This window comes from Erpetoichthys calabaricus, chromosome 4 (genome assembly GCF_900747795.2).
Source record: "Erpetoichthys calabaricus chromosome 4, fErpCal1.3, whole genome shotgun sequence".
NCBI lineage: Eukaryota > Metazoa > Chordata > Cladistia > Polypteriformes > Polypteridae > Erpetoichthys > Erpetoichthys calabaricus.
Window position 1 is genome coordinate 117,030,107 of NC_041397.2, and position 25,192 is coordinate 117,055,298.

The window sequence follows — 25,192 nt, forward strand, 5'->3', positions numbered from 1 at the left end:
ATTTCTTGAACCTTAAATGACAGTTTCTCCATTTTGGGCCTAGTTAAGCGGAAACCTGTCTGTGAAGTTGGCAGGTCAGGTGGCCTGGGGATGAGCCTCGTCTGGACAGGTCATTAAGGTCCTGGAATGCTTTTTTGGCTTACTTTGAAGGCCCATAACCCATTTTCACCCTGCTTATGACTCTGTATCATGACAGCTGACTACAAATAGGCTGGCTATTCTTTTAAATATTATTGATAGGATGGGAAATTGTGAATGGCATAACAGAAAAAAGAAGCATACTTTTTAAATTCCCGCAATTCTTCCACCATGAATGCAGGATGAAATAATATATATATATATATATATATATATATATATAAAAATATACTTTTTAGAAACCACGCTTATATTAAATTAAAAAAGTGTACTAAAATGTAAAAAGTAAGTCTCTCATACATCACTCATATTTTATGAGTGAAGTATGAGAGACTTATTTTTTACTTTTTAGTACACTTTTTAACTTAATTTAAGCGTGGTTTTTAAAAAGTATTTATATATATATATATATATATATATATATATATATATATATATATATATATATATATATATATATTATTTTCAACTTTTTAGTCTTGGGTTTGTTTTAGTATAATTTAGTAATCAATATTTTAACACTTCTTTTAATTTTTCTATCCACTACTAGCACCATCATTAAAAATTTCATTTTTTAATTAACATGGATTAATTGATCAATTAGTGAAACTGATTATTGACTCATGTATTGTCATCGGAAGCAAGTAACTGTGCAAAATTTCAAGTCATTTGGACAATAGGAAGTGGGTTAAATATTGATTACAAGATTTGTACCAGACAACAAACAGGTGAAGTTAAAAGAAGTGTGGTAATAATAATAATAATAAAAAATAGAAAACCACCAAATTGGCACAGATAATTTTATTTTAAATGAAAATTATCTGAGTAGTCTGGCATAAACTTATAAAACATTACCAACTTTGTAAATATTTAATTATTTTTTCCAAATTAAAATTCAGTTTCGACAAAACTGGTTACTGGTGAAGAATAAAAAATTAAAATGCAATTTTCACTATGGCAAAGTCAACAGTTAGGGGCAAACCAATCACAAAAGAATAGTAGAGGTGAGTTTTCTGATTTCAACTTTGCACTAAGTTCATTCAATTTCCCCACTCGCTTTAAGCCTCCGCTCAAGGCGTTTTCTTTTTCATTTCTGTTTCACTCTTTCACATTGTATCATTTGTGACAGAGTAAATTTAAAGTTGTCTCAAAAAATATATTTATAATGAAAATACTGTTTATATATACTGTAAGAATGTTAAAATACACTTTGAAATGATAGCAATAAGTCTCTGATGCTATTTAAACTGAACTGCAATGGAGTGGCATAACTTTCTGGGCTGATCCCTGCCTTGCAACTAGTAGTGATAGTGTGGACATCAGGTCCCAACAGCCCTGAATTAGTATAAGTGTACAAAATAGAAAAATTGATTACTTCCTAAAATTTTGAGATAAATTTAAAAAAGAAAGACATGAGTACAAATCCTTATTCAATCATAGCAAGTCAATTTAGAGTCCATAATTAACCATTAACTAAAACAGCATGTGGAAAAAAATGGTGTCTGAGAGCTTAAGGCTATGTCACTTTCCATGACTTTTCAGTGATTTTCAGTCGTACCCTTCATTTACATAGTCTTAGTAAGTCAGAGGCAGGCAGTGTGGCCAGTGGCATAATGTGGCATGTCCAGCAATTAATTTCAATTAGGCTTGAACTTGCTCCAATAAAATGAAACAAATGATTTTGTGTTTAGATGTAGTAGCAAGCTCTGTGTACATGAGAGCTGACAAACAATGAACGCTCATCAGGAAGTACAATACATAGAATGAAGTGATGAGGAATAAGTAATGCAGATATTTTAGACTTTGCAAATAGAAGGGAGGCTTGTCAGTTTGATGTCTCATGTTTTACTTACCATGTCAAAATGGGAAAAAAGGGCCCATATTGTGGCTGAACTAACCATACCTGTTAACACTTTGTACAGCACAGACTCTGCCCAGCACAATATTGACTGTGACATAAAGGGGCAAGCACAAGTGTGCTGGATGGTTGGCACGCAGTCGATAAATGTGACTTGGCCCGAGACTTTCAATTGTTCAAACTGACATGGTATGGTCAGCATATCTAACATACGCAATGACTAGAAATTGTAAAATATGGCATCTACTTTGACTGGTAACTTAAAATTGGTCCTGTATAATTGAGTTTGTGCATGTTCAGAAGTGTACCCTACGATACACTGCCCAACCCTCTGCAGCACTGCTTTCTGCATTATTCTGAATGCTGAAAGTATGGGCTCTGGCATCTCACTGTAAACAAAATGTATTTCAAGATGCTTCAAAATGGATCTTCATTTGTGATTTCTTTCCTTCTGTGTGCTTGTTCCTGGTTTTGTGGGGAGCTCTAAACTATTGTGGCATCAGCACAGGGCAAGGAAGAAAGAGTCCTGGGTAGGATGTCAACCCAATGAAGGGCTTTTGAACTTTTTTAAATAGGTTGGAAGTAATATCTCTCATTTGCGCTTTAAACAATCTGTAATTTATAAAATAGTAGTTTGGAATTACTGTGGTAAAACTATTAATTACTGTATATTGTGTTTTCAAGTTTTACTTTGCTTCGTGGGTTTTTATTCAACTGTCCACCAATCCTTGATATGTGCAATCACTCTGAAAACTAATGTTATATATCCATTGACAGTTCACTATCCACATCAAAACCTTCATATTCTGAATCTGTATCCAAAAAAAATAAAAGTCTGCATGCAGTAGTCAAAACTTTAAGTTGCCAGCCTTCCAAGAAAAGATGAAAAGCGCTATTTTTGCCCCATTATTAAATGAAAAATGTTTACAATGAAAGGTAATTAGAAAAGTATTAACTGTACCTCCAGTATCCAACCACCACAACGCAGTTCAGTTTTACAGTTGGTAAATTGCCGTTCTTTTAAAATTTTATTTTGCTGAGCATTATATCCATTCATTATGTGTTTTAAAATAATTCATTTATATTGCAGTAAATTCATATTCTGGTGTAGAAGGAAACGTAACTGATTATCGAAAGTGAATAAAATTGTTTGGTTTACTTCCAGATTGCAAATAAATAATTAAAACCATTAAGTCTACAAATTGTTAAACAAGTAGGTCATTAGTGATTTGCATGCTGTTATGCAGAGCTGCAATACAGGGGTTTTCGCTTGTGTGGACATTTTACTCACATGATCAAATAACTGGCTTCCAAGGGAAGTTAGATACAGCTAATCAAAGTTAATACAGGTAAAATGAAAGCAAGATTCCAGTCTTTAATTGGCTTTGACCCCTTTATGACATGCCGGGCTTACTAAAATGCACTGATTATTCTTGGACTTGATCAGCCATTCTTATTCCTGTAATATTACATATAACAGTTTTCAGAGTGGAAAAGACATTAAAAATGTAGAAAATTGACCGAGGACAAGTATGTTACATGTGTGTTTATTTGGCCACGCATGATGTGTTCACTTAACTAATATTTCAGATCATAAGAAAGAACTGTTAAAGTTTGGACAAAATAAGTGACAGCCACTTAACTCTCATCTAATGAGGATGGGATTAAGACTCTAACCTCATTACCTCTACCAAATACACCCTCACCAGACAGGCACATATCAAGTTATGAACATCTCAAGTTACGAACATGAATTATAGTAGAAAAGCTTTTTATCGGGTCAAATTCACCATCATGTTTTCTTTGCTTGTATATGACAATGAATGTAACAAACTGATGAATGCAACATTGCATCTGCTGGAATTTAACTTTTGTTTTGATATTACAGTTAATGAACATAATTTAAACAGTTTTAAAAGGTTTATGCCACTTGGGGGCCAAATAAAGTTAAGACCAGAAGAGAGTCCTTCTTTCAGGTTTGTTTTGTTTGGTGTGTCTTATCTCCTGCAGTGTACTTGATAGCAGATTGCCATGGGCACCTGTACTGCTGTTATTAGGCATTCGTTTCTTGCATATGCTAAGGTACCTTTGTGAGAAGGGCCCGTGGTATTTGCCTGAGTCACATTGATAATAGATCTGGCCATACATATGATAGTCTTCTCTATTCAACCTCACAGTATTAGACTTTCCCTGTCAATTGGCCCATAATATTTTTAACTGAAATGCTGGTGTAAAAATGCCTTTTTAAAATCAATAAATATAATTTTTTCCTAATATTGCTGTTTAATATCCACCATATATATTGTTTAGCTATGTTTCGTATTAGTTCTCTGAACATTTCTTTTATGGTTCTCATAAAATTCTGCCCTACTTGTATATTTTTCTGCATACACCCAAGAGAGTGTGAAGGATTTATCTGCAGATTTCAGCTAGTGCAGATAATTATCCATTTCCACAAATGAAGACTAGCAAAGCTTTTAAAGGTCACATGTAATGTGGACTGAATATTAAGATTGCCACAGGTGTTTCCACACTGTATCTGTACATACTGTTTATAAACAGTGCTTAAGATAATGAAATAAATGACACCGCTAATAGCGCTCATCATCTCAATCACTGCTTTCTCACATCTGTTATTATAAGGAGCTTCAGCTTGCTTAAATGTTTTTTGGGATTTAAAAGGTATTATCTCATACACATTATCTCATGTCTTCATCCCACATCCCAAAGAAGTGTGTCTGTGTTATTAGACAGATTACAATAAGTTGGATGTGACAGTGAGTATATACTGGAATGAATTTAGGTCCCACCCTTTCTCAGAGACTTTTAAATACTTTTATACTACTGAATTCTATTGATTTCTAATATAAAACAATTGATGTAGAGCAGGTTACTTTTTGTGTATTAAAGATCACAAAGTAAATATTTTTGTATATATTTGCTAAATCAATTTGTTTACTACAGAGTCATAGGGATCCAAATCTTATCCTGGAACGAAAAGTCTGCCCAGAAAATACAGCTTTGGGATATGAGATGAGACAATAATATTCAGGAAAGACTCACAAGAATATGAGGAACCTGTGACAGTGCCATGATTTAAGACCAAGTTATCAGAGCTATGAGCTGTTGAATACAAACTACAAGTCCCATAATATTTTGGTTTAGGTATTACTGGACTGTATTTGAAGAATACAGAAATATTTGGCTAAAATACTGTAAATGTACAATTGGTACTTAAATATTGGAGAACAAAAGTTTTTCATCTGGTATTCCTATGTTTGAATTTGTCATTTATTACTGACTAGCTGTCCCCCGCGACTCCGCCCACATTGTAGTAGAAGTGAGACAGGACAAACTTTAAAAATAAATATCTCTCTCGCAAAAACGTCAAACATTACTCAACAATCTGTAGATAATGTCTGTTGAACAAACAGGTATCACTAGCTAAGCGGTGGCAAGGTACACTCCAACACATGGCGAGAGATCGACTTGAACTAAGGTTGGCACGTGAGTGAAGAGGGCCCTGTCCCTTGGCTCGTAGGCGCTCTTTTGGATTCGCACAAATAAATTGGTACTGCATGCGAACTATGATACTTGGCACGATGAGAAAAATTGCAAAATTAACCGGAATGTTCAAATTATAGAAAAAAAAACAATCTAAATCTGTTAAGTAGTTCTCTCGTGAAAAGCGGACAGACATAGAGACAGATGGACAGCCTGTTGGATTTTATAAATATATATATATATATATATATATATATATATATATATATATATATATATATATATATATATATATATATATATATATGCTAGGAGGCTTACCCCCTGCTCTCTTCACTCGCCAACCCCCCTTTCCTGCGCTACACACCAGCCACTTTGCGTCTATGCTGCTCATGCTGTGAAGGGGCGGGCTGAACACACCCCAAGGATACGCGGTCACTCCTCCAAAACCCCCTCTTAAACAGAGACACAATGGGAAACAAATACAGTTTTTTTTTTACCTCCTCTTTGCTCGATCAGCTGCTGGGTTGCTGCTGCTGCTGCTGCCGTGCCATGTGATCTGCATCTTGTGCGGCGCTTCAAACATTTAAAAGCCTATACAGCAGCTGTCTTTGTCATCTACTCTTTGTCTTTTATGTCTGGCCCCACGGGCGTGGTTAAATCACTTGGCACAAAGTCTTGTTTCGCAAGACGTGAGTTCTTGATATTTCTTACTTTATAATTTAAAAGCGGAATAAGAATCTGAAAATCTAACAACATCACAGTGTGACAAAAAACGTGACATAAAAATGGAACATAAAATCGTTGCACAAAATCGTTTCACTTTTAGGCCTGGATTTTATATATATAGAGTAGATATATATATATATATATATATATATATATATATATATATATATATATATATATATATATATTTGCAGCTGGAGATCGACAAAGGGAGGAAAAAATTAATCACGTATCATAAACTAGTTTTTATTCCTGAGCTTTCAACCCCTACCAGGGGTCTTCATCAGAGGATAATGCTTAGACTTACAAGAATCAAAGGCAATATATAGCAACACATTAAGTGGGGGGGGGGATTTGACTAAGTCAGTATGATCGGGGGGGGTGGTTTGTATAGTTTATTTATTTTGTACATGTTCTTCTTAAGTTAGCATATGCTGGATTTATTTCCAAGTGTCTGTTGATGGCGTTTTCATTTGATAGCCAAGACTCGGCCAACTCTCTGGCACTTTTAGTACTGGCCTTAAATTTTACTTTTACATTGTTCCAGTTGAATGCATGTCCTGTTGATTTAGTATGTGCATAGATCAATGATAGTGCGTCCTTTCTTCTGACGGCGTTGCGATGTTCCTGTACATGTGTTGAGATTCTTTTTGAAGTTTGTCCTATGTATACCGCTGAGCAAGAATTGCATGGGATATTATAAACTGCATTTCGTGTTTCGGCTGTCGATTCTTGTTTTTGGCATTAAAGAGGTCTGTGCTAAGATTGTTCGTCGGTTTGTGTGCTATTCTGACGCCCCACTTGGCCAGGATGCGCGCTGTACCTTCTGACACCTTGTGGTGATAAGGGAGTGAGTGCCAGGTGGGGTGGGGGTTCTGATTTAAGTCGATTGTTTGCAGAGTTATTTGGCGTCTCCTGTGTAAGCTCCAATTAATGAATGTTTTGAGTAATAATATATACACTGTAGATAGATAGATAGATAGATAGATAGATAGATAGATAGATAGATAGATAGATAGATAGATAGATAGATAGATAGATAGATAGATAGATAGATAGATAGATAGATAGATAGATAGATAGATAGATAGATAGATAGATAGATAGATAGATAGATAGATAGATAGATATTCAGTAGAAAGGTTAGTCTACAATCGATCTAGCTTCCACTATACTAACCTGATGAAAACCTTACCTACGCTTTGCACTGCCTCAGCATCACCTCAGACATTAAGGAGGTCTGATAGCCTTGTCCTTCTGCCAAATGGGTTACAACCAAACTAAAATATAGTGTTGCATATGAAAACCAGCTTTACCCAATAGTCAAGCTGTCTGAACTATTGAATCAACTGATGAAATGCCTAATTACAGATTTTAAATTGCTTCATTAATGAAACGGTGCCTGTGATTATGATCTGCTGACTTGCTTTCTGCAGATCAGCAGGTGAGCTCAACATCAGTGGGGCTTACAAAGAAACAGCATGAAATGCAAGAATTTAAAATGTAATTTTCATACAAAGTGTCTATTGCCCCAAAATATGAGCTATATGTAAAAACAGACAACATACATTATGGAAAATAAAATATAGCTTATTTAAAAAAAAATATTATGTAAAATGATTGAAAACTTTCTATTGCCATCATTGTATTTTCAGATATTAAATATCAATACCTGGATGTTATATTAATTTTAAATTATTGAATACAGAATCTCCCATTGCTATCAATTATATTAAAATTAGATTGTTCTGATTTTTCAGACATCATTGGTTTTTGAACACTTCTTAACAATATTCTGATTTTCAGTTGGTAAAGAGCATCATCCATTGATTAGCAACCCACTTCATCCTATTGCAGCAGTAAACAAAACATGGAATGAATGGCAGTCAATCACCAGAAGCGCACATGCAAGTATTTACACTCACTCATGCTGGGCTTATTTAGCAATGTAACTAATCTGGATGTCTTTGACACATGGTAGAAAATAGGAGAACAAAGAGAAAAAACAAATAGGCTCCCTTTACACCCGAAAATATGAGTTTTATATCTGGTTTGTATCCTAATATACTGGGAATTTAGTCAGATTACATTTACAGCTGACATTAAATACATGCCCAATGTCTGTATAATGCCCAGATAGAGATCTGATGTCACCTTCCTTTGCAAAATTCAAATCAGTTTCAACTTTCATGGCTGATATATGCAAAAAGAAAATACATTTACACTTGACACTTGTGTTACATGTGTTCACTATTAATTTCTGACCACCTTCGATCTTATGTGATCTGATCACAATCCAATTGCGTCTTTGAAACCTGATTTGGTCAAGAGCTACTCGATCATAATTAGATCACCAAAAACACAGGGTAATGCTAGATATCGGGGGGACAGACACAGGGAAGAATGTGCAAACTTGACACAGTGTCTTTTCAGTGCTGGACTCTGGAGCTAGAAGGCAGCAGTGCTAACAATTGTGTAAAGGTCTTGTCCTACATCACATCAGTATACTGTCAAATTAAAAATGGGATTTTACTAATACAGGGTGAGTCAAAATTATGTTAACATTTCAATGGCGGAAACAATTTATTCACAAAACATACTTCATATGTGCAAGATGATTTACAGGAATGTCTCAACCTGTTTGCCACCATATTCAACACATGTACCATATGTGGCACATAAATTGTCCACAAAAATTGTATATAAGTATATACATAGCAGTACCATTAGTGTTAACATAATTTTGACTCACCCTGTATAGGTGTGGATTAGCAAATTGTTGACTTACTTTACAACGCAAAAAGCACACTGTCTGAAAGTTAATACCCTGATGTTCCTTTATTAAAGTAAAAAAGTAATGTAGAAAAGCTCCATGCTATGATTTCACTACAAGTCATTAAGTAATAGAATACAACAAAAACCACTGTAGCATAAATTAAATGCATTATTTTAAGTTAAATAAACTACATTTTTTTTGTCTGAAATGTTTTATCTTTAATTTCTTCAAATGTAAGTCCAGGCACATCTTTCCTGTAATTGTGTGTCTTTTCCTGGGTAGTCCAGGCTAATTTCCAAGACTAAAATTGGCCTGGGGTGAGTGAGATTGTGAATGTTAGTATTGCCGTTTACTGGTTCTTCGTCTCAATTTTCTTTCCACCTGCTCCTGATGTTTCCAAGATGAGCGTTGACCTTCTGTGATCCTGAATTAGGTAAAGTGGGGTTCACAGTGTTTTTATTCTTTGCACATATTTTTGATAAAAAAGTCAGCCTCAAAATAGAAGACTGGCAAATATCTTATACGTAATTAAAATATGTCATACAGTTTAGTTAGAATAAGGTAGCAAATGAGCCTGATGTTGTTATTATCGATTATTTAGCCATCCAAACATACATTTTCTGCACCAGTTATAGTCATTGGAAGCAAACTCCTACTCCAGCACCTACAGTATGATAGGCAAAGCTAAGAATATTTAAATAACCCAGTTATTACCAAGGATGGGATGTTAGAAACTGCGAGCACTGTGACAGCATTTTGAATTCCTACTGTTACTTTTGTGGCCATTTATCAATTATTTTCATCAGTATTCACTTGTATAGAATCACACAGCCCATGTGCTTTTCATAAATAAAGACAGTCAGAGAAAGGGCTGACTGATAGCGGAAAACTTCACATGAAGTCACTGAGTATACTAAATCATTAAGCAAAATGGCACAAGACACCTCCAATAATAAAACTTTCAAGAGAATAAATCACAGCACTGGCTTCAAATGAAGACAGAGAATATATATGATTATTATTAAAAATAACAACAGTCCCGGCATTCAATATTCCAACCTTACAATATAGTAATTGTAACAATCATTCATTTTTATCACTGTCTTGGACTATTCAGTAGAAGCACTGAGAAATCAATTGATGGATTAACATTAATGCTTCAAATGCAAAACTCTTGACTTGATTTGAGGTAAGGATCACAAAGTCCCTAACTTCGGGATAAAAAGGAATTCTTCCTGAAGTAAGCCTTAGAATAATGGATTGGACACCCCCATGAAAACCATACATTATAACATTACAAAGGCAGAATCAACTACAAACCATATCAAACCTAAATTTGATGTGCATAACTTGTGACCAAAATTAATTTACAAAAGACAAGTCTCCAGCTAAACCACTCACTTACAATACCCCATTATGTTATTGGATGCTTCCTCTTGGCCATATTTTACTGCCATTGTGATTTAAACCACTTCGATTATTCTGCTGCATAAACTTTAATCAGTAAAGTGAGTCAGATATTAACCACATGTCTTTAATGCTCTTCAGTCTCCCCAAAAATTATTCTAAGCATTTAGTTTATGGACAATGCATACATCTATTGGCACCTCTTTAACAGAGTAGTACAGAAAACATTTCCTGCAGAATAAGAAAATGTATGCTCATGAAAACCATTCCAATTATATAATCAAAACAATAAATAAATAAATAGAAATGAACACTGAAAAGCAAATCTCTTTATTCCATTTTAGATCCAAGTAATTATTTTCTTACCTTCAGGCAGTCCTCTTGCTTTGAGAAGTCATGGAAGTTGCTAGCCCAGTATTCTGGGGAGTTGAGTAGAAACTCCACCTCAGCAATGGACTGAAGCAGCCGGTATATTTCGGCAAGATAGACAGAAGGCACATGAGATGTCTCCGAAAATGGTTCTTCACTGGTCACGATAGTCTTCTCCTCATAAATTGTGTGCTAGCGTGGATACATAAGAACAGGTTAATTTTGCGGGCACATTTTTAGCAAACACCCTCCAAGCAATAAGTGCAAATGAAAATGATGACCTATTTAAAACTTACTTTATCTATTAAAAAAATTCAGTAATCAGTCATTTAATGCTGAATTGTCTTGAAGAGTTTTTAAAAATGTAAAGACAGTTAAAACAAAAATGGTTAATGGAGACATAAAGGGCACACATAAAAGATGGAAAATGCTATTGAAATTTGACTACGAATCAAGTCTTATTACCACAAATTATTTTATATTAAGCAGAAACATTAATTATTTAACTCACTGGAACATTTTCTGAAAACACTGGGTGCAAGGCAAGAATCATCTTTGAAAATGATGCTATGCCTTTTTCGGGCATATGTAAAAACACATTTCTTGACAATAAATGCAAATTTCAGTACTAATTTTGAATATTTAATATTATTAAATCTTACTTCATTATGTTGAGTTGCTGTGAACATAGTCATATTCTAATTACTTCCTTGCATGATTTTTAATTCAGATATGTGCACAACTCTCAGATCTGACGTGGAATCAGACAAATTGGACTTCAAACTACTACAATGTTAATTTTTCATATTTTTTTTGTCTGCATGTAATAAGGATAGAAAATATAACATGAATATTGACTTAACTGGTTTTATTCGAAAACTTCACACATCCACACCTTTCTCCTAATGTGAACATTTGGTCAACTCACCTCCTGATCACTTAATTTTGTTTCCATGTATTTATGGAAAGAGGTTAGTATTGTGAGTATTTTTTTTATTGAAAGTACCATTTATGCAAAGTGATTTGTTCATATTTTCATCACATTCAAAATCTTATCAGTTCCCAATTTTTTATTTAAATGTCAAATAAGTAGGATGGCTGCTGAAACAGTTCGCACAGTACTGCAGCAGTTAGTTCTGTGACTATACAACCCCAGGTATCTGGGTTCAAATCCAACTTGGTCATTGTCTTTCATGGGTTTTCTCTAGGAACTTCAGCTTCATCCACATCACGCAGACATTCAGGTTGATTAAAAACTGTAAATTAGCCTGGTATGTCTCACTGTTGGGTTTTATGTATAATATTTGCATTAGAGTTCTCCCTTTTAATTCCAAGATTGGCTTTGGTTTCTGAAGACCCTACATTGGTATAAATAGGTTCTGAAAACAGGTTTGAAAATTATTTTGTAATTATAGATTGAGTGAACCTGTTATATTAAATCCCAAACTGAAGAGTGAGTATAGTTTCCTAAAGTACAAAAACATTTCTTCATTTCAGCACAATAAATCACTTACAATGTTTTCTCAGCACCTAAAATGAAGTACTCAGCAACAACTTATTACATCAAATTCAGGATAGGACTGCCCTTTAGAGGGCACAACTGTAAAAAATGGAATGACCATTGCATCTTCTGAGGTCTTATTAATCACCTCAATCATCTACTTTTTGAACCCACTTTTTCTGTGCTGGAGTCTGTCCCAACAGCTTTAGAGTAACACAAACCAGGAATCAACTCTGGTTAGTAGACAAGTTCACCACAAAGCCTCACACAGAAACACAGTCATTCAATTTTGAGTGTCCAATAAACCCATATTTGTTACACTGAGGAAAAGGGACTACCTGATGATTATTCACATAGACACTGGGAGAATCTTCAGCTTTCAACTGTTGGAAGTTAACTTCAGATCCCGGAGCTGACAGGCAGAAGCGCTGACCACTGTTCCTTGACCATTATTATTCCAGTGCCATAATGGCATTAATAAGTCTAACTCTGACTTTAGTGTCTTTAGAAAATATACAACTGCTTGACTCCAGCTTTGATTATCCATTCATACATGTTCTGTATCTGCACAATCCATTTCAAGATTCGGCGGAGCCACTGAAAGAAGAAGATTCAGGTGCAAGGCAGAAAAACACCCTGGACAGAATACCAGTATTACATAAACTGTCATTTTAAGAACCCTTTTAAGTGCATGTTTAGGATTACAGGGAGTTCAAGTCAATACTGACATTGTTAGCTGCAGAGCTGAAACTTACAACATTAGTCCATCACAGGTTACCATTTACACTGAGCTCAAACCTAGCCAAGTTAGAGATACCAATAAACCTAATCCATACATGGTTCCAGGAGTACAAAGAGAAGAGCCCAAAATAAGACAAATTCAATTCTTTTTTATTTATTTATTTTTTTTTTACAAATGTCACTTAGATGATGACCAGGCCGAAATTCAAAACCTGGACTCCACAGTTATTAAATATTGCTAAAAACTAGCCGCTCATCGATCTTTCACCTTTAAATCACAATTCAAAAGAATTGGTTCTTTTATTGTCTCTTCAGTCCAGAACTCTCAAAAAACGCACTTCAAATTCACTTTATAATCTTAGAAAGAACTAAATCCTGTGGTAGCGTCTCATGTCTCAGCCCAGGTAGAGGTCTTTCACTTTATTTAATTAGATGCACATAAGTTGACTTCTGAGAATTTCAGAAATCAGTCATAAAACTGATGTTGCTTTCCATTTGCCCTTTCACAATACATTCCATTTTACAACTACAGTTTTGAATGTTCTTTATCAAGTGACAATATCCCTTTATCTTCAAAATGCTTACTGATATAAATCAAATATTTAAACTCTCTTTAAGCATGCTATCTACCTCATTTTGGTGTGACAGATTCATCATTGCATATTGTGAATATTTATAGATACAGTAGCCGCACTTTCACTGAGATGTGTTCGCATAATTCCTATACATTTGTCACCTTGTCAGTTTGCTACTTCCTGATCCATGAAGCTGTACAAGTCTAGACAAAAGACCTTAGATGACCAGGTTTTGCATTAAATGTAATGAGAAGTTAGTAAACTCTGAATAGCTATATCATTGTTAATAATAATAAAAAAACTAAACAAGTAAATAATACACCGACTATTCAAGATGAGAGGGGAGGAAAATTAAACTGTCAATTTACAGTAAATTTTATATAAAATAGGATGTCCTTGCATATTTGTGCTCATGTGTAGTTCTAATGTGTAGATAAACTCTTTTAACAACAGATGCTTACAAATAAAAATGTAAAGGAATGCTAAGATACAAGGTGGGAACATAGCAGCCAAAGAATGGGAGGTATGAGGATGCCATTTATCTCCTGATAATGAAAAACTTGTGAAATTGTTAGTTTTACATTTTAACATATTGGGAGACAAACAGAAGGAATTTAGATAAAAAAAAACAATCTGTATGGTATTGAACAGTATAGTATGGACATACAGTATTTCTGCTAATTCTTGGAGTTTGTCGGAAATTGACATCATAGCTAAGGGGTGAAATCCTACTTAGGACATAATGGTTGACAGTAGTGTGGTTTAGATAGATAGATAGATAGATAGATAGATAGATAGATAGATAGATAGATAGATAGATAGATAGATAGATAGATAGATAGATAGATAGATAGATAGATAGACTTTCACTTCTGAGTTTCCAGTGAAATGATATCAAGTGTCATCCCTGTCATGTTGACTTTTTGAAGTTTACAGCTCCCTTCAGCAGGTCCTCAGTTAGGATACTTGCTTTAAGCACCATTCAATCAGGTATCCTGAGTTGCCTATGATTTCAACTACACAACAAGACCTCAGTCATTTTTGATTGGGATACTAGAACGTTCAAACATCCAGCTTTTGAAAGTTCAGTCACAAACACTTTCATTTACTATACTATTTCTATAACAGGTGCCATCGACCTTCCTGTGTAGCTCTTGTGTGTGACATGTAAATCATATTTTGATGACATTTGCTGTTAATGTCAGGCGTATTTACAGCTTCTCTCAGTATTATCCCCTGATTTTTACTCTGAGGAGCATGGGGAATCATTGGTTAATGTTGTTGCTTCATAACTCCAGAGGATTGGGTTTGTCTCTCTGCCAATGTATACTTTGCAACTACTCCCTAAGTTTTCATGGCTTTTTTTTCAGATATGTTAGTTTTCCTCATACATCTCAACACTTGTCATTAAGATTAATTGTTAACTTTAAATTGTCCCAGGTAGAGTGAATTTGGGTGTGTATGAGTATCAATACAAATTATATGCATCCAATTCAGGGTTGTTCCTACCTTGTGTCTAATGCTCTAATAATGGACTTAATCCCTCTGATACTGATTTAAATTAAGTAGGCTTATAAATCAATGTATCGATCAATTTGCATATTTTGTGCTGTATTGCAATAAGCTTTTCTTGCACCAATACTTTGTGATGGTTTACAAAATATAGACTGATTAATTACTATTCCATTCTCGGAATCATTGTGCTAAATCTTCTAACTACTATGCCTGAAGCTCCGGTTATAAATTATTACACTACTAGATGCTGATGGTGCTGTAATCACGGAAGCTACCAAAAACTCTCCTTCTTTGGCCTTCAACACTCCAGTCTGCAGTCAGACAAGATGGCAGGGATCTCTTTTGTATGGACTGTTACCTCTTTTTCTTATGTCTACATAAAGGCTTTTGCACCTCTACTTGAAAACTTGTGGTGGAACATCACCTCTGAGATGGCTGCCAACATCCATGTGTAAGAAACCCCATCTCCAAATCTTGCATACTGTCAAAAAAAAAGACATCTTTCTGCCCTTTTTAATTATACAATAACTGCAGGAATGTGAAAATGTAAATAGATTTCATTCTGCTAGTAGAATACTGTACCATTTCATATAGAATCTCTTCTTTTTCAATAGGATTTTTTGAACAGCCAAATACATGATGAACTAGTACTGTTTTGTAGCCTTTTACAGTATATCATAAGCATTTCAAAGAAATAAACAAGAGTGAGTCAATGGAATTTGAAAAGTTTGAGCCTGAGGTGGTAGAAAGCTCAATGTTTCTTATATTGATAAATTGAAGTTAAAGAGAAAGTCTTCAGAAAATGTAATGCAAGAGTTTTTACCGTTTTGTTAAAATTCCATACATGTTCCTGAACAAAAGTACAGTACTGTGTATTTGCTTTTCAAAGAGGAGATTTAATACACATATGCACACTATAACTTTGAAAACAGCAGGCAATGTCTTGTGGAAAATGCTAATTTTAACTAGAAAGAATATGAAAGTAAAACTAACACTGAACGCAGCTTTATAAGTTAGCTTCCCAGACAGCAATCATGATATATATACCACAATACATATTTTAGCACATCCTTTTTATTACTAAAACAAAAATATATTGTACCCATATCACATCATTTATATATTTATTATTATTATTTTATTACCTTTACCAAGATATTGTTAATTGACTAAATGGCGGCACAGTGGTTGGCACTTCTGTCCAAATGAGTCACATGTTCTCCTTACATCCATTTGTATCTTCTCCAGTTTCAACTGACATCCCAAAAGATGTCAGGTTAATTGGTGACTCTAAATTGGTCCTGTATGAGTTTGCGTTTTTTTTGTACCCTGTGATGGACTAGTGTCTGCAGGATGGAGGTATTTGCTGTCTTGCAAAGGAGTCACTGCTTTGAAGTCTGGCTGGTTGAGTATACAAACAATACCAAGTTGTGATAACAGACCTGCTCCTTCCTTAGAGGATGTGTGTATTTACCTGACTTAGAGATTACATGTCTGACGCTATTGGTTTCTAATCAGCATATCTGTACTTATTCATGGTTGGTAACAATACATTTTGTTAACTTGTGTTTTCATTAATTGTTAAACCCAGAGAAAAGCCAAGCAAAATGACACCTTTTATTGGCTAACTAAAAAGATTACAATATGCAAGCTTCCGAGGCAACTCAGGCCCCTTCTTCAGGATGAAGATTACAATATGCAAGCTTTTGAGGCAACTCAGGCCCCTTCTTCAGGCAAGATGTAATCATCCTGAAGAAGGGGCCTGAGTTGCCTCGAAAGCTTGCATATTGTAATCTTTTTAGTTAGCCAATAAAATGTGTCATTTTGCTTGGCTTTTCTCTACATTCATAATGGCTAACACGGTACAACACCCTAGTACTATTGTTAAACCCAGGAAATTTAGATGTGCCATTGATTAAACTGATTGTACAGGACTGACAATGGCAGGGACTAAAGGAGATTTAAACTCCTGGGCAGCGGAAGGCAGAGGAGGTACAGTCCACTGAGAACGCTGCCAAGACACTCGGACAGAGCACAGGGGCTCGTAGGCAGACGAGGGTACCTGGCTGGCACGACGTGAGGCACAAGGACAGCAACACTTCCAGGGAGGAAGAGACAGTTCCACAAAGAGATGCCGGATGTGGGTTCAGCGAGAGAGGGAATCCGCATGAAAGGACCAAGCGAAGCTAACAGATGAGAAATGAGGCGTGCCTAGGTCCCAGCAAAACAAGGAGCCCAGAGTGGAAAAAAAAAGGAACAACGAAGAGACGCTGACAGGGATTTAACAATTTGACACAACTTCTGTTGGGAAATGAGTGTCCGGTGAACAGAATGCATCCATGGACAGTTGAACGATTAAGTGTTGGGGTAACACAGTGCGCAAATTGGACTTGGCACCACTAAAGGTTGTATCCTCTAATTCTTGCTTTTAACGGACTTTTAGAGTGTGGACTGTGTGTTTTCCTTTTAAAAAAGGGAAATTCATTCCTGATATGTTTAGATTTTGTTAGGTTCGTTTATCTTTTTAATGTACTTTTTATTGTCTTGTGTAACAGAACTTACTATTGCTTTTTTCTGAAATTACTGTTGTGTTTTTCATTGTGTGTTTACTCACCGCCCAATTTAAAGAAACCTGTGTGCTATTATCAGTAAATTTCATGAGTTCCCAGTCTCTTAATAAAACTGGGTGGCGTAGTCGGGTATTTTAATGGTGTCTAAGTTAGATTACCTGTAAGTGTGACCAGACACCTGTCACAATAGTGTACCATTCAGACTTCATTAGTGCCTGTGAATGATTCTGCCAGGATAGCCTCCAGCTTCCTACAACCCTCAATGAATGGATGCATAGATAGATATGAGTGGGGAACCAAATATTACCGGAATCAGTCAATAGCACAGGAGTCAGGTGTAGTTATGCTGCTAGGTATAGCATGCCTATAGTCTTGTGCTGAGCTGATCGAGACCTTATTTCTGACATTGTTTTTCTCCAAAGCACCTCAGGTGATACTGAACATCAAAACAACAATGATCACATTTTTGCCAATTGACTAGCTTGGTAATAAAGAGTTTCCCTATGAACCGAATGTTAAGCAGCAATAATTACACTGAACTAATGAGATGCCTATAGAAAGACATCAGGGAAAAATGTCTGGAACAGTGGGTCACGCAAAACTGTGTTTTGCACCATGACAGAGAACACCTGCACACACCATGTTGTCAGGCAAAGAGTTTTGGACCAAGAACACTGTGACAGTTGCTTTGCACCACCCCCAGTTTCAGCAGATCTCGTTCCTTATGATTTCTGATTGTTCCTGAAATTAACATTGAGATTGAAGGGAAGACAGTTTGCTACTGTGGAAGAAATAAAGATAAATATCACAGGAGGCTCTAGACATGGTTACCAGAGATGAGTACAGAAAATGTTTCCAGGATTAAAAGAAGTGCTGGGACATGGGTATTGAATGACAAGGGTAGTATTTTGATGGTGACAAACAATGAACTGCTATAAGTTGAATAATATTATATGTAATAATTACTGGAATTTTTGGGTCGCCCCTTGTATATTTAATGATTTTCATAATTTGATCTGATTCAGTTTATATTTATTTTAAGCATTCAGGCTAATCTTTAGGAGATTTTTTCCTGTTTATTAACAATATTAAACTTAAAACCCTACATAAAACTGCAGAAACTAGCAGTTATTCCATTAAGTAAGCAGAAACAAAATCTTGTTACTACTTATAAGAAAAAAATTATTGTACTTTTTTCCATAAGTTCAGGTACATATTTTGCCTGGTTTATATTCTTCTTCTGTTAATTTAGTTCATGCCTCAATCAATAAAATGAAATTTTCCACACATACACATTTAATATTGAGTTCCACTTGAAGGCCCACAGTTTTCAGAAAAACTGAGATCATTATGTCTAAAAAATTTGTAAAGTAAAGATGGTGGAATGGAGAAGTTGACTAGATCTTCTACAACTTTCTGTTTTGTTTGCCATTTGTATAAATGAAAGTGTGAATCTAGTTTCTTTGTGTGCATGTCTGTGTCATGAATTGTCAGGTTGCAGAATGCGATACACAGTTTGTCTTAAAATCATGCTAAAATGCCAGGCCGATTATGATGTCATTCACAAAAGCAGGTTCAGATCAGTTTTAAGGAAATAACATTATTAAATATTTCCTGATACTTATTATTCCTTTAATATCCTGCCAAATGAACATGTTAAATGTGCCTTGTGTACATGTGATTATGTGAATATCTCTTGTTGTGAATGTGTTATGAACTGGAGTCTTGTCAAGAGTTACCGAATTGACTTTAGCCTCCTGCAATGCTAAATTGAGAACTATACTTTCAGAAAATGGTTGAATAATTATGTAGAACTGTATAAGAATAACAGCATGATGCTGAAGAACCAGTTTCAAGATGAAAAAAAAAATGCTCAAAAAAAAGAAAATTCACCTCTTTTGTCAGAATGAATATAAGAATTACAGTGGCTACCGCTTTTAGAAGTTGCCTTTGTGGACTTTGCACATTCCCTCTGTGTATGCATGGGTTTTCCACTCACATCATGGCATATTGGCCACAGATTAGTGTCAGTGTGGGTCTGTGTAAATGAAGTTCCAGAAATGGACTGCAGGTTTTTTTAGGTCTGTTTCTTGTTTTGTACCTAGTGCTGTTGGGATATGCTCAAACTCCCTGAGACTCTGAACTGGATAACATGAGGATGAAAATGTCTTCCACTGCACATGTTACCTTCATCTCTATTCTGTCTTGGTAACCGAAATCACTGTAAAGTGTTTCCTCCTACAGTCCCTAATGTCACATGTGATTCAGGAAAGATCATTTGTTTTTATTTATTCAGAAGATATTGTATATTTTTCGTGGCATTGTGAAACATTTTAAACAGCTGATTAAAAAAAAAAGTCAATCGTATTAAAAAATTATTTGTCAGATGCTTTCAGAAATGTTGCAAATGCTGCTTACTCAGAATTAACTTTTCTTTTTCTCAGGCAGGCAGGCATTTTGATGAGAATCTTTCATTGCTTTGACTGACAGTCCACTAAGGTACATATCTGCTGTAGGATGATAGCTACTTACAGTAGGATTTCACTGCTTCATAAACTAGGAGGGAGGATAATTATATTATTATTTTCCCATGTAATGGTTTTTGTAGCAACAAGGAAAAAAGGTTTCAAAATCATAAATGGGCACAGCAGTATCATGCCATATTTTTATCATCTACGAACAAATTACAGTGGAACCTCGGTTCACGAACGTCTCGGTACACGTACAACTCGGTTTACAACCAAAAAGTTCGCCAAACTTTTGCCTCTGTTCACGACCACACACTTGGTATATGAACAAGCCAGGTTCCCTTTCGGTTTGTACATGTTCAGTCTCTCCCTGTGCATTTCCTGTGCAGCGAGCAAGAGAGAGAGCGAGAGAGCGCGACACACACACAGGCAACACACACACTCACAGAGGCAGCACGAGAGACAGAGGCACACACACAGGCAGTGCGAGACAGAGAGAGCCGTGCACACATACAGGAGCACGCGAGAGAGGCGCGTGCACACACACAGGAATGCTCTAGAGAGACACACACAGGCGCTCCAGGCTCGCAAATGAGAAAATGTTTTTACATTTAGTTTACCATTACGCTGTGCATTCTATGGTATGATTAACTATATTTGTGCTTCAAAACTAAAAAATATATATATATACATACAGTTCGTACGGTCTGGAACGGATTAATTGTATTTACATACAATCCTATGGGAGAAATTGCTTCGGTTCACGACCAACTCGGTTTACGACCAGAGTTTTGGAACGAATTATGGTCGTGAACCGAGGTTCCACTGTATGTGTAAAATTATACTATGTGTTTCAATCTGTTAATATCTAGGGAATCTTTGTATTGAAGGCAAAAGTTAAAAAAGGAAGGATCATTCATGCAGTTACAACCATTTCTCAAATTTAAGATTTACAGTATACTCAAATGTATGTGTGTGATATTTTTCTTCAGTTGATAAATTCAGTTATTAGGGTCTGCCAGTGTAATTGTAAGGAAATAACATTAACTAGTTAATCATTTTTCAATAATATTGGGTAAAAATATTTAATTTTATTACAGCAAGTTTAATTTAGTAAAACATTATTTTTTTAATAATAAACATTAATCAATCCATATTTCTTATCTACTGTTTCTGCTCATCAGAATCTAGAGCTTTTTGCAGCAATAAGACATGGGCCAGACTATAACCCATCATATTAACAGAGGATTAAATTATAATACCTACTTTTTTTAACAACAACAAAAATAAATATCCTGCCCTCATATAAGAAATATCTAAACAATGACTGTCATATGTGTGCATTTATAAAAAATACAGAAAATTTCATCACTGAATATTTTTACATGCATGAAGATAGCAATTTTTAATTATTATTATTTTTATTGTACCAAGTATTTACTAAAACTGACACCTTTACTTTTAGGGTCATGGGATTCTTAATCCTATCCTAAGAATATCAAGACTGGAACCAATGCTGGACAGTGAAGACAGCTCATCACAAGCCACACTTTCTCATATCTGTCAGCTAAATATCACCAATATCTGAGATAGGACTTTGGAAAACAGAAAAACTGCACACTTTAACCATGCATGCATTCAAAGCCCTTGTGCTAGAGATACAGTATGAGGCATCAGAACAAGCCACTACAACATTGTATCAAACCACTAAACCAAGGTTGGGCAATCTTGGTCTTGTAGAGCCGCAGTGGCTACAAGTTTTTAATCCAACCCAATTGCTTAATTAGAAACCAATCCTTGCCAATCTCAGACATTATTTAATTTTATGCCTTGTTAGTCAGCAATGTAAGTTTCTTATATCGTAGATTTTTTCCTTTCCAAGGATATCATCCAAATGATTTGAAACCTAAAACGGATAATTTTCAGTCTGTCACATTTTTCTATTGTGTGTTCTAAGTGTTTTATTAAATCAAACAGTGCATGATGAACACACACAGATGTAATTGGAAAAAAACTAGCTGGAGAACTGCTGGCTGCTTTGTCTTTTCCATCTTATTGCTAATAAGGAGCTATTAAACAGCGAATGCAACTCTTTAAGACTGAAATAAGCAATTAAGGTTAGGGACCCTTAACAAGCGAGACCACTAAAATGAAGCATCAAAATGTCACTTAAGCAATAAGTGCTTCATCAGCAATAATTGACTTCTCATTAAGAAACTGGGTTGGAACAAAAACCTGCAGCCACTGCGGCTCTCCAGGACCAACATTGCCTACCCCTGCAATAAACCAATGGAATCCTAAATTTGATTCCAAAGCAATGACTGGCCTGAAAGGTGTGACATATCTGTTTCTTGTCCATGACAAAAACAGTTGTCGCTTCTAATTTGTTTCATATACCATAAATGTGATAAATTGAATAGACAATTTATTAAGCTCCACATATCAGTTTGTGCCCACTCTATCAACTGTAGCCACTGAATAGTAAAGTACAGCAAAATTTAATCAAGGAAGTGTTACAGCAAAAGGTATGGCTATTCATTTTTATATGAGCCCCAACACTAGCATATATGTTTCCATAATATATCATGTATTAAAGAGGTAGCTAGGTTAACTGTAGAACAGCAGAGTACACACCCTCAAAGTAATTTCTCTTTTCCTGAACATAACAGGGAGTCATTTTAATAAAATAAAGAAGATGGAAATTTTGCTGCAAGGGAATAACTGCAATGGTCTTTAAAAATAGGCAAAAACTCTTGATGGTTGTTAAGTTATCCTGGTTATGTATCTCTTTAAGATACCCAGATTTTCCCAGATGCTAGCTCATGATATGTTACCTTAAAACAACTGATACATGTAATTACATTTTTTATTTCATATTATTATAGCCTTTGCTATATTGCCAGTAATAGTAAGTGACCCAGTATCTCCTGAGTATGTAAACACTGCATATGACAACTTCATAGGACTAAAAGGATGCCCACACAGTCAAAAATTCTGCAGTGCTACTGGTCGCATCACTGGCAGCCGTACTCTAATTTGCAAACATGTGTTTGGTTAGCCATTTCTTCACTAAAAGATGTTTGTTTTACTTCAAGTGACCTTACGTAGGATGCCCACATGGCACAAGACTAGTGCTGTTCTGAGCCGGCAAGATTCACAATCACAGTATATCTGAATGGCATCTATATTGGGGGGCGGCACGGTGGCGCAGTGGGTAGCACTGCTGCCTCGCAGTTAGGAGACCTGGGGACCCGGGTTCGCCTCCTGGGCCCTCCCTGTGTGGAGTTTGCATGTTCTCCCCCGTGTCTGCGTGGGTTTCCTCCGGGCATTCCGGTTTCCTCCCACAGTCCAAAGACATGCTGGTTAGGTGGATTGGCGATTCTAAATTGGCCCTAGTGTGTGCTTGGTGTGTGGGTGTGTTTGTGTGTGTCCTGCGGTCGGTTGGCACCCTGCCCAGGATTGGTTCCTGCCTTGTGCCCTGTGTTGGCTGGGATTGGCTCCAGCAGACCCCCGTGACCCTGTGTTCGGATTCAGTGGGTTGGAAAATGGATGGATAATGGTATCTATATTGGGAAATTTATGTCATCCAAAACACATGGCAAATTTTATTTTATTTTTTAAAATAAATCAGGATTGGCATATAGGATATGTTTACTGTTGGTCAATCAGCATACTGTACATGTGAAGGCTACTTTAAACTTTTTTTTTTTGCATCTACCAGTTTTACATTACTTTCCTATTTGTTTTTTTTTACATTAAGCCATTTAATTCTTATATTTTACATTGTATTGATATCTTGGCAGCCCTAAAAAGTATTCTGTGACACTACATGCTGCTAATGGCACTATACAAAATAAAGACTGACTTAGTGTGTTCTGGTTTGCTCCTCCTCCATGTTGTATACAAGTTGGGAGTACAGGGAATAAGATGAGAAACGCTGAATGCGTTAAAGCTTATCTTTTTCTTTTTACCATGTGGAACCCTGAAGACTGCATTAGTCAGCTATATCCAGTAAAGTCACCTCCCAGGAAGGACCTCCAGGGGTTGATAAAAGCAGAGACTGTAATCCCCTAAATCAATCACTTCCAGCTGCTCTGAAAGAAGGAACTCCAACTTGCGAGGGCTCTGTGTTTTACATTGCAAAAGATATAAGGTACTGCCAAGCCTTAATGTTGTTACTCTCAAAGATCAGAGATGGGTGTTTAGTACAACAGCTGGGCTAAAATTGTATAGAAGAAAAGAGTTTGGTGATGTGAAAGAAATAATTATAATAAAAAAAATCAACTGGCTCAATTGTAAGCCTACCACAACTGTTTGATTAATTGATAGAAACAATGAAAGGAAGAGGCTGTAATTATATGGAATTAAATTGAGCAGTAGTAACAGAGGCAGGTAGGGGAGTGAAACGACTTTACAATTTGCTTTAAACACCCTTCTTATCACCTTACCTTCTGGTGTGGAGTGGCTATATGTCTAATTAAAATAGTACAATGATTTCAGCAATTTTGGCATCATATGATAAGATGTTTGTTCTTTTAATCATACAAATAAAGTTTAAATAAAAATCTTTATGGTCTGACTTTTCATATGTTCAACACTTTAAAACTTTATATTTCAAATATCCATTTTCTGGTCAGTTCTTTTTTATGTAGTGTTGCAGAAGACCAAAACCAATCCTGGAATCAACCGGAAACAAACCTTGTAGTGGTGCCAGCCAATCACAAAGCACAGACATAAACACACCCACATGCAATCACAGACTGTGCTGCCAAGTTCTTATTCTACAATTTTACCTTAACAATATACCTTTACATTAAATAAGGCCAACAGATGGAATAAACATTTTTGAAGAAATTATTTTTTACATGAAACGCATAGATTTGGGAAAAAAGTCTGTACATTTAAATAAAAAAGTGGCTTATTTAACAATTTATACTATCTGTAATGCATAACATATTGTTTCATATTCATTGCTTTACTCTCATTTTTTAATCATTTAAATAATAAGAGTCTTTAAATTCTATTCTGCCTTAATGCTTTA

The 25,192-nt window shown here is 35.5% G+C and overlaps 1 protein-coding gene across 13 annotated transcripts in view; it reads right to left on the reverse strand.

Annotated features, from left to right (window-relative positions):
- dmd (dystrophin) overlaps positions 1–25,192 on the reverse strand; it is a 2,688,357-nt gene that overhangs the window by 1,476,529 nt on the left and 1,186,636 nt on the right. For all 13 annotated transcript variants that reach the window (XM_051926236.1, XM_051926244.1, XM_051926242.1 and 10 more), the window contains one exon: positions 10,779–10,973. In XM_051926236.1, the coding sequence (XP_051782196.1) occupies positions 10,779–10,973 (195 nt within the window). The remainder of the gene's footprint in view (positions 1–10,778; positions 10,974–25,192) is intronic.